This window comes from Palaemon carinicauda, chromosome 9 (genome assembly GCF_036898095.1).
Source record: "Palaemon carinicauda isolate YSFRI2023 chromosome 9, ASM3689809v2, whole genome shotgun sequence".
In the NCBI taxonomy this organism is placed as follows: Eukaryota; Metazoa; Arthropoda; class Malacostraca; order Decapoda; family Palaemonidae; genus Palaemon; species Palaemon carinicauda.
The window spans coordinates 152,612,635-152,623,686 of NC_090733.1; the positions used below are offsets into that span (position 1 = coordinate 152,612,635).

Below are 11,052 nucleotides of genomic sequence, written 5' to 3' on the forward strand. Positions count from 1 at the left end.
GAGCCAAGCTCTTGTCTTTGTGTGATTTCGCCTGGGGCTCTGATCCCGAGGTCGTTAAGAGAATCCAGACATTAATATATCAAAAATATATATGGCTTATTTGAATACATACATATATATATATATATATATATATATATATATATATATATATATATGTGTGTGTGTGTGTGCATATCCATCTAAATATTCGGACGTCATTTTTTACAACTCGGGTATAGGCCTACTTGTAAAGAACAAAACAACGCCTCGGACACTTACCCATAAATGAACTGAATTGTTTGTTCTTGTTGGCTTTTTGAACGCAGAGGTAATGAACGGGAATACCCGTCAGAATACCCCAGTGGCTATTCCCAACTCGATGGGTCTCTCGACCACTGGGAAGATTACGAGGAACAGGCTAATGAAGAAGAAGAGGATTGGAATCCCAATCCACATCTGGAAACAGGATTAGGAGAAAATTATTACTAATCCTAATCCTAATACTAATATCAATATTATTATTATTATTATTATTATTATTATTATTATTATTATTATTATTAGCCAAGCAATAACCCAGGTTGGAAAAGCAGGATGCTATAACCCAAGGGTTCCAACAGGGAAAATAGCTCAGTGAGGAAAGGAAATAAGAAAGTAAACTACGAGAGAAATAATGAACTTTATAAAACATATTAAGAACATTAACATTACAAGAGATCTTCCATTTATATACTATGATAACTTTTAAAAAAGGAAGAGAAATAAGATAGAAAATTAGCATTAGTCTTAACTCGGTGAAAAAGATCTGAATTTCTGTTTACGTCTCTACAAAAAACTAGAATGAAAGACTGTAACCTTAACTCTTGCAATTATCTATACTGCTTGGACTGCTGTAAGAGTTTATCAATTAATATGAAAAGAGACGAAAATTAAGATTGATTATATGTTACTTGATTCTGTTATGTTCTTCATGTTTTGGATTTGAAGGGTGTGTTTTTATACGTCAATTTACAAATATGCCACTTAAAATTATTCAGTTGTAAATATTCGCCTTTAACTACAGTATACGGTTTACACCAACTCTCTCTCTCTCTCTCTCTCTCTCTCTCTCTCTCTCTCTCTCTCTCTCTCTCTCTCTCTCTCTCACCTTAATAGGTCTTTTGCGATGAGGTTCTTTGTAGCGAAGCCAAAGCAGAGCAGAAACAGACATTAGGACGAAAATCGACTCGCTGAAGCTTACGAAGTTGATGAGAACGAGGGTGTCGACTGTCGTCAGCATGCAGAGCGTCATCACACACTGGTAAATGAGGATTCAGTAAGTTAATTAATAACGAAATGCTGTCATACATTTGAAATTATAAGCAGAAAATTCCAATGGGGGTATTGATAAATAAATAAAGGATAAAGCTTCAACACGAAATTGGTACGAGAATAGTTACATATGGTTTTAAGTCATTGGAGCCAAGATGTATGCCTACTGTAGGTTCTAGAGCTTTCGAATATGCGGCCCCAAGATTATATAACAAGTTCCCACCGACATCCAAAAGATTGAAAATATTAAGGCTTTCAAGAAGAAAATTAAGACATTCTTGTTTTTTAAGTGTTTCGATAATATGGATTTGACAATTAACGTTGAGTGCAGTACGACGTGTGATACTCTAAATGCACAAGAATGTAAGAATGTAGCCTATACGACAAGCAAATTTTGTAGGTAATGTAGTGCGTAGGGTTTCTCTGTGATAGGACCGGGTAAACAGCCCTTAAATCAAAGCAATGTTGTCTTCTCATATGCGCCTGAATGTGTAGATGAATAGATGATGGTTTGGACAGCTATTCTGCTTAATGAAAGAAAGAAAAGTTTTTTCATGTAAGGTCAAACTTAATTGGCTTGTTTAGAAAGAAACCAATACAAATGTGATCTGAAGATAAAAAGAGGAAAATATGTAGATAGTTGAATAATACGAAAATAACCTCAAGATTGTTCTCCAAAATATGTGTTTTATACGACTTGGATTCTATTTTCAATATTGCTAGAAATATTCAGAAGATTAATCAATACTGTCCAAGACATACTGGTCTTTCAAACCAGTACTGTCAAGACACACTGGTCTTTCAAAACCAGTACTGTCAAGACACACTGGTCTTTCAAACCAGTACTGCGTAGACACACTGGTCTTTCAAACCAGTACTGTCAAGACACCCTGGTCTTTCAAACCAGTACTGTCAAGACACCCTGGTCTTTCAAACCAGTACTGTCAAGACACACTGGTCTTTCAAACCAGTACTGTCAAGACACACCGGTCTTTCAAACCAGTACTGTCAAGACACCCTGGTCTTTCAAACCAGTACTGTCAAGACACACTGATCTTTCAAACCAGTACTGTCAAGACACACTGGTCTTTCAAACCAGTACTGTCAAGACACACTGGTCTTTCAAACCAGTACTGCCTAGACACACTGGTCTTTCAAACCAGTACTGCGAAGACACACTGGTCTTTCAAGCCAGTACTGTCAAGACACACTGGTCTTTCAAACCAGTACTGTCAAGACACACTGGTCTTTCAAACCAGTACTGTCAAGACACACTGGTCTTTCAAACCAGTACTGTCAAGACACACTGGTCTTTCAAACCAGTACTGCCTAGACACACTGGTCTTTCAAACCAGTACTGTCAAGACACACTGGTCTTTCAAACCAGTACTGTCAAGACACACTGGTCTTTCAAACCAGTACTGTCAAGACACACTGGTCTTTCAAACCAGTACTGCCTAGACACACTGGTCTTTCAAACCAGTACTGTCAAGACACACTGGTCTTTCAAACCAGTACTGTCAAGACACACTGGTCTTTCAAACCAGTACTGTCAAGACACACTGGTCTTTCAAACCAGTACTGCCTAGACACACTGGTCTTTCAAACCAGTACTGCGAAGACACACTGGTCTTTCAAGCCAGTACTGTCAAGACACCCTGGTCTTTCAAACCAGTACTGTCAAGACACACTGGTCTTTCAAACCAGTACTGTCAAGACACACTGGTCTTTCAAACCAGTACTGTCAAGACACACTGGTCTTTCAAACCAGTACTGTCAAGACACACTGGTCTTTCAAACCAGTACTGTCAAGACACCCTGGTCTTTCAAACCAGTACTGTCAAGACACACTGGTCTTTCAAACCAGTACTGCGAAGAAACACTGGTCTTTCAAACCAGTACTGCGAAGACACACTGGTCTTTCAAACCAGTACTGTCAAGACACACTGGTCTTTCAAACCAGTACTGCCTAGACACACTGGTCTTTCAAACCAGTACTGCGAAGACACACTGTCAAGACACACTGGTCTTTCAAACCAGTACTGCCTAGACACACTGGTCTTTTCAAACAAGTACTGCCTGGACACACTGGTCTTTCAAACCAGTACTGCGAAGACACACTGGTCTTTCAAACCAGTACTGTCAAGACACACTGGTCTTTCAAACCAGTACTGTCAAGACACACTGGTCTTTCAAACCAGTACTGTCAAGACACACTGGTCTTTCAAACCAGTACTGCGAAGACACACTGGTCTTTCAAACCAACGGAGAAGCCTCACCTGAACTACCAGAGCGGGGCACCGGTGTGAATCGATGAATATTGATGAGAGCAAATGCCTGAGGTAGATGCCCTTCCCGAGCTCCAGCGAAGAAGAGCCTAGAGGCAGCGAAAATCAGCCATTAAGACTTCCAAAACAGGAAAGGGCCACGAATATAGGCACCATCCAAGCTATCACGCCAAGAATACGACTCGCGAAGGACTGTAAAGAAAGATATACTAATAAAGTTGCATTTTCTAAGTAACATGATTTTACGAGATAGTTTTTTCTGCGATCTAAAAGTTATGCAAAAGAAATCCTAAGGAAAATTACAGAAAATTGTAATTTTACAATAAAATTTGGCTCTACATGTTCTGACTGGATCATAAAATTTGCCTAAAACATATGACAAAAGTTTGTTTCTTATTCTATTGTCTAAGCTAGTAGAGTTTTCTTACCAGAGCCACGGCGTCTGAAGCAAGCACTTCATCTGGTTCGAGGACAGCAAAGTATGCCATGTTAGTCAAGAAGTACACTAGAGTCACCAGTGGCATCGACACAATGATAGCCCGAGGTAATGTTCTGAGGAAAGGATGACATCCGAAAATGTAAACAAAGTCAAATGTTTAAGGAATAGAATATAATTGAATAAATTTAGGAGAGATGTTTTATTGAATGTTAATAATATTCTGTCAACATTTGCAACATCGTGCCTTACTTTGCAAGAACCTAAACATATTGCATCGTGAAAGTGTTCTTTTAGAATACTCACTTGTAGGGATCTTTAAGTTCTTCGACGACAAAATTTAAACAATTCCTGAAAAAAAGAAGAATCAATGAATTACATTATTGAAGCATGTCATCTCGACGGGGCCAATTTCCCTTGATTCTTTAAAGCAAGAATATAACCGATTGCAAATTTATTTCATTAATTTTATTGTACGAGTATTTATAAAGATGATACTAAATCTAGGAAACTGGTTGTTGTATGAAAGAATCAATGATGTTGAAAATTCAAAAGGATTAAAGTACATAAACTTGAAACAGAAAAAAAGTTCACCCCCCAAAGATTTCGGTACTTTTGTTTAACTATAACCCCTCTTCCCACAAAATAATCTGCTTCAACTTTGACCACCAAACCTATTTCTAATACTATTTCTAAAACTATTTTCATTTCATTATTCTTTTTTATGTTAGGTCATTCACTGGTTCAAAGAATGTCCGCTATAATTATTCCATGAAATACAATTTCACTTTAATCGCCTAGACAAAGTGGCAATCACTGTGATCATTACCCTTATACAATAAAATACATTTTCAGTGAATGACAACATGACTAGAGCGTTGTTGAAATGCGTTTATGCATGCATATACATATGCACACTCTCAGTGCGAATTCATAAGTTTGACTTTAACATGAAGACGAAATGTATAATCCATGAAAGGATATGAAATGAGATGAGATTTGTACTAGAAATAGAAGACAATACAGTAGTAGTAGTAGTAGTAGTAGTAGTAGTAGTAGTAGAAGTAGTAGTAGAAGTAGTAGTAGTAGTAGAGAGAGAGAGAGAGAGAGAGAGAGAGAGAGAGAGAGAGAGAGAGAGAGAGAGAGAGAGAGAGAGAGAGAGAGAGATATAGTAGTAGTAGGGGAGAGAGAGAGAGAGAGAGAGAGAGAGAGAGAGAGAGAGAGAGAGAGAGACGGTAGTAGTAGTAGTAGTACAGAGAGAGAGAGAGAGAGAGAGAGAGAGAGAGAGAGGAGAGAGAGAGAGAGAGAGAGAGAGAGAGAGAGAGACGGTAGTAGTAGTAGTACAGAGAGAGAGAGAGAGAGAGAGAGAGAGAGAGAGAGAGAGAGAGAGAGAGAGAGAGTACGTAGCTCTTACCACCCGGCAAAGGAAAAGAGTCCTTGATAGAAGGCTGTCGAAAGTGAGCTGGCGGACCAATTTGTTTCCTCGAAGGGTTTCTTGTAATTTTCGGTGTGGCCCGATGCCAACTGGTATATGCCGGCCACTATGATGATGGCCAGCGCCAAGATCTTGGCCATTGTGAAGAGGTCTTGGACCTTCGTAACCAGTTTGACGTTTGTGCAGTTGATCCATGTCAAGAAACCTGGAAAATTTTCATTATTATTATTATTATTATTATAATTATCATCACTAGCCAAGCTACAACCCTAGTTGAAAAAGCAGGATATAATAAGCCCAAGGACTCCAACAAGGAAAAATAGCCCAGGGAGGAAAGAAAATAAATAAACTACAAGAGATGTAATGTACAGTACAATTGAATAAAATATCTTAAGAACAGAAGCAGCATTAAAATATATTATTAGCTAAGCTACAACCCTAGTTGGAAAAACAGGATACCATAAGTCCTAGGACTCCAACAAGGAAAATAGCCCAGTGAGGAAAGGAAATAAATAAACTACAATAAAAGTAATTAAAACTTAAAATAAAATATCTTAAGAAGAATAATAACATTGAAATAGATCTTTCATTCACAAACTATAAAGAGAGACTTATGTCAGCCTGTTCAACATAAAAAAAAAAAAAATGCAAGTTTGAAATTTTGAAGTTTTGTAAACAAGACGTAAATGATTTGATGTTTAATTAGGATGTCGAGTAAAAGTTTAGTATTGATGAATAAATTCATGACTAATTACACAATACACAAATATGTAAATATATCATAGTATTTGAATTGTTTATTACTTTTCATATAGTTTATTCATTTTCTTATTTCCTTTCCTCGCTGGGCTATTTTCCTTGTTGGAGCTCTTGAGCTTATACCATCCTGCTTTTTCAACTAGGGTTGTAGCTTAACGAATAATAATAATAATAATAATAATAATAATAATAATAATAATAATAAGAGGCCTAGAATATGTTGAGATGATATAATTATCTATAAAAAACCGACTTTATGTCCACATACTAACATGAAATGCTGAAATTTGAACCTATCAAACTTGGAAAAAAGGTGACGCCATTATCTCATGAATGTTATAAAAAAACAAAGGCTTATTAATCCATTGTGATACAAGTTTACAAAACATCTCTCAATTATTTTTGTAAAAATCGCTTGTGTTTTGTTATAACAATTTACCTAATTGTATACAATTTGTTTTATGTTAGTCGCAAAATAGAATATTCTTATGCAAATCTTACATAATATTCATTCCAGTGCAAGAGTACCAAGAAGTAGAAATAATCTAATAGTGTCGCATTTCTCGTAATAATATAATTGCGCAACATCTCTAGTAATAGATGAATAATTCAAAAATTCCTTTGCAAGAAAATCAACAGAAGGTTTGAAGGCCGCTCATGAATGACAGAGGCAATGGGCAGTGACAGTGTCCTAACTAGCAAGACAGTTCCCTAGAGATCGACTGTATACTGTATAATGATCAGCACCCAAGCCCCCTCTCCATCCAAGCTAGGACCAGGGAGGGGCAGTCAATGGCTGCTGATGACTCAGCTGGTAGATCTATAGGCTCTCCCAAACCCCCATCCTTAGCTCACAAGGATGGTGAGGCTGCAGACACTACAAGAAACCGAAGAGCTTGAGCGGGACTCGACCCGCAGTCCGGCAGATCGCTAGGTAGGGACGTTTCCAATAGTCCTTCAGCATGCCAAGGTTAATAGATAAATTAATAAGGCATGCAGCTAGATTTCCCTTAGGACTACTGAGTGTCAGTGAGTCCATGGTCTAAGGGAAGAACCTCTTCACGGGTCATTTTTTTCTGTGCCCTTCATACACTGAATAGTCTGGCCTAATCTTTTCACACTAGCCTCTGTCATCATACACCTGACAACACTGAGATTACCAAACAATTCTTCTTTGCTCACGGGGTTAACTTCTGCAATGTAATTGTTCAGTGGGTACTTTCCTCTTGGTAAAGGTAGAAGAGACTCTTTAGCTGTGGTAAGCAGCTCTTCTAGGAGAAGGACACTCCAAAATCAAACCATTGTTCTCTAGTCTTAAGTAGTGCCATAGCCTTTGTACCAGGGTCTTCCACTGTCTTAGGTTAGAGTTCTCTTGCTTGAGGGTACAATCGGGCACGCTATTCTATCTCGTTTCTCTTCCTCTTGTTTTCATGAAATTTTTAAAGTCTATACTGTATATGATAGATCTAATTTAATGTTGTTAATGATCTTAGAATATTTTTATTTTTATTGTTATTAATTCTCTTGTTTATTCATTTCCTTGTTTCCTCTCCTCACTGGGTTATCTTCTCTGTTGGAGCTCTTGGGCTTATAGCATCATGCCTTTCCAAATAGGAATTACATATAATCCAAATTAGAGTTTCATGACATTCAGTAATTCAAGTTGTGAACTGCGCAATTGGGCACGAGTGCATGAGTTCTCAGACAGAGAAAGGACCTTCGATTTCAAGCAATGACTTCCCATCGTAGTAGTCTCGGCTTGTCCCTGAAAAAGGGGGCTGTTACGTCACTCTTGTTCATAACAACATTTGTTATCTGTGTGTACTTGTTTATAGAACAAAAAATATAGCTTGTTTTGTTTTCATATGGCCAGTGCAGGGAAAATACATTCCCTAGATGTTAGATAATGTTTTACCCTTGTTGGATTTGTTTATTAAGATGAGAAATTCCTTTTTCCTTCTGTTTTGTTAGATCTAAACAGTTTTCTGTCCCATGAGAGACGATTATCTTAATTTTCATTGAGATTAGCCGCCACTTTTTATCTTTATCAAGCTGCAAAGCATGCGCTTCGGAAAGAAATTCAATGTTACATAAACAAAACAATTATTGTTATACCAGCTTCTCTGAAAATTCATGTTGCAAGTTGCAGCGCATATTGAAAGAATCAAAAGACCACGATAACCACTAAAGTAAAACTAACTAACGATTCCAGCGCCGTGTTACGCCAAAGGACCGCCATCAGATTCCTCCTCTAACCACCATTCCCGAGTCGTAGCACCCATAGCCACGAGGAAATTTTCAGTGGATGGTGGCCGCCACTGATTCATGGCGAAAAGATGAAACTCATGTTCTTATGGATGCCTGCACACGAGCCAATTTCTATCGGTGGGTTTCCACAACTTACCGATCCATTTTTTCGTGGCACCACGATAGGTTGACACCCAGTGTCCACTGAAAAAGTGTCCCAGCCTAACTTTCCTTGAGGGTACACTCGGGCATACCATTCTATCTCATTTCTCTTCCTTTTGTTTTTGTTAGTTTTCATAGTTTATATAAGAAATATTTATTTAAATGTTACTGTTCTTAAAATATGTTATTTTTCCTTGTTTCCTTTCCTCACTGGGCTATTTTCCCTGTTGGGGCTACTGGGCTTATAGCATCTTGCTTTTCCAACTAGGGTTGTAGCTTAGCAAGTCATAATAATAATAATAATAATAATAATAATAATAATAATAATAATGATGATGATGATGATGATATATCATCCCAGCCCTTTCCAAACAACATTCGAATACTCACACACAAGAGCCGCGGCTATGAGTCTGACTGGCACATCCAGGGACTCGTCGCAATCCATGAAAGCTGGTTTGATGATGTAATTGGCGAAGGTGAGTGCCATGACCGTGTTGCTTGTTGGCAGGATGATTATCAGGGTCATCCAGATGAAGAGGAAGGCAGGCAGGGAGCCGAAGGCTTCCATGATGTAGATGTAGTCGCCGCCGCTCTTCGGGATCATCGTGCCTGGAAGACAAGAACCGGGTGTCATGGATTAGGAGGAGGTGAGATAATTGACGTATGAAATTAGTTCTCAGTTTTCATGATGGATTGTTTTCTTATATATCTCTGGATTCATATATTTCTAGTGGCTTAATTGCTATGTCATTGATATCCTCTTGGTCAAATTTACAAAGACGACGACTTATCTGATCGCTGGTCTATGTCGAAATGTTTTTCTAAATATCAATTATAATAAAGGAATAGTTTGGTTGTGGAATTAAAGAGTTTTATTCAATTTATTGTCATTATCAATTGCAAGGAATATTTAATTGCTATAAAATCCACAATTTCGGTTTTAGACTTGTGCAATAAGATACACGAGCAAAAGAAATTTATTTTCCTTAGTTATTTCAAGTTCTCCAAATTTGACAAACCCATATGTATATATATGCATAAGTATTTATTGTAAACTCACCTAACTCCGCATAACACAAAGCTCCGACCATGGAAAGAAGGCCAGACACGGCCCAGATGACCAAAGACATCCCAACGCTCCCGCTGAACTGGATGACGCCCTTCGGAGACACAAAAATGCCAGACCCGATGATGATGCCGACGATGATGGCCACGCCATCCATGAGTCCTAATTGCTTCTTCAGCTTGAAGCTTTCTGGAGGGTCCTCCTCGGGATGTTCGAGGACCTCCCCGGCGAGTATCTCGACTTGGGGCTCGAGAAATGACGGCGCTGTTGGGTGAATCGTTGCTGACTTGGCAACCATTTTGGCGGGATTGGTTTTGGGGCGAGTTCTATTCGACAAACGTTTAAGTGTTCAGAGGGTTTTGTTTTTAATTCACTCGAAATGTTTTTTTTTTTCACTTGTTTTATCTTTTATTTACTTCACAAATTCATCAACGTTCGCTCTCCTACATCCATTGCGGTGTAAGTAAACAGTTTTAAATGCAATATCGTTCTTTAATAGAACATGTCTTTCATATAAGATAATCACATCAATCCTGCAAATGGTAAACATATTATAACGCTTTAAATTTCATTTATGAAATACTGAGAAACTAATTATAGTTCCTCCATCGGGGTTTTTCTCATGGGGATTCAACCTAACGATTTTGCTGAAAGATGGACATTGACAGTAAAAAAAAATCAGATGTATATGGTATAAGTGGTCCTAAAACTAACTTATATTAGAAGAAAATTAGGAACATCAAGGTGTTGATGAAGTGTACTATACAAGTTAAATTGTTGAGAGCGATCAGAGATTTTATTGTGGTAAAGAAGGGGCATTGGAGCCAGGGACGCGGGTTCCACCAGGTTTTCCTAATGCTGAAGCATTTGTACTGAAAGATGAACATTGAATTCATAAGGGCTAAGATATGTATAGTATATACTGACCTAAAAAAATATACAAGAAGGAATTAGCGGCATCAGTAATGGTGTTAAGGAGGTATGCTATACAAGTTAAGTTATTGAAAATCAAGCTTTAATGACAGAAGAGGAACGTGCGTTGGAGCAAAAGACAGGAGAATGACTAACTGGTTTTAGAAGCGGGCCCATGAATGACATAGGCAAGGGACAGTGACATTGCCCTATTAAGCAGGACATTGCCATAGAGGCTGAACATATATACATATGAATATGATCAGCGCCCAAGCCACTTCACCCAAGCTAGGATCAGAGAGGGACAGGCAGTGGCTGCTAATGACTCAGCTGGTAGACCTATAGGTTCCCCCAAACCCAACATCCTTAACTCACAAGGATGGTAAGGTTGCAGTTTGGTGTAGAAGGGATCTGAAATAATGGTTATATATCCGTATGATACGATAATTCA

The 11,052-nt window shown here is 38.1% G+C and overlaps 1 protein-coding gene across 1 annotated transcript; it reads right to left on the reverse strand.

The window, feature by feature from the left end:
- Positions 1-3,549: 3,549 nt before the first annotated feature.
- LOC137646706 (Y+L amino acid transporter 2-like) lies at positions 3,550-10,211 on the reverse strand. The gene is given in 7 exon segments (XM_068379812.1): positions 3,550-3,689; positions 3,692-3,773; positions 4,010-4,133; positions 4,324-4,368; positions 5,432-5,657; positions 9,011-9,232; positions 9,684-10,211. Coding segments are annotated over 7 exon segments (1,143 nt in total). The 5' UTR covers positions 9,988-10,211.
- Between the last annotated feature and the right edge of the window lie 841 nt (positions 10,212-11,052).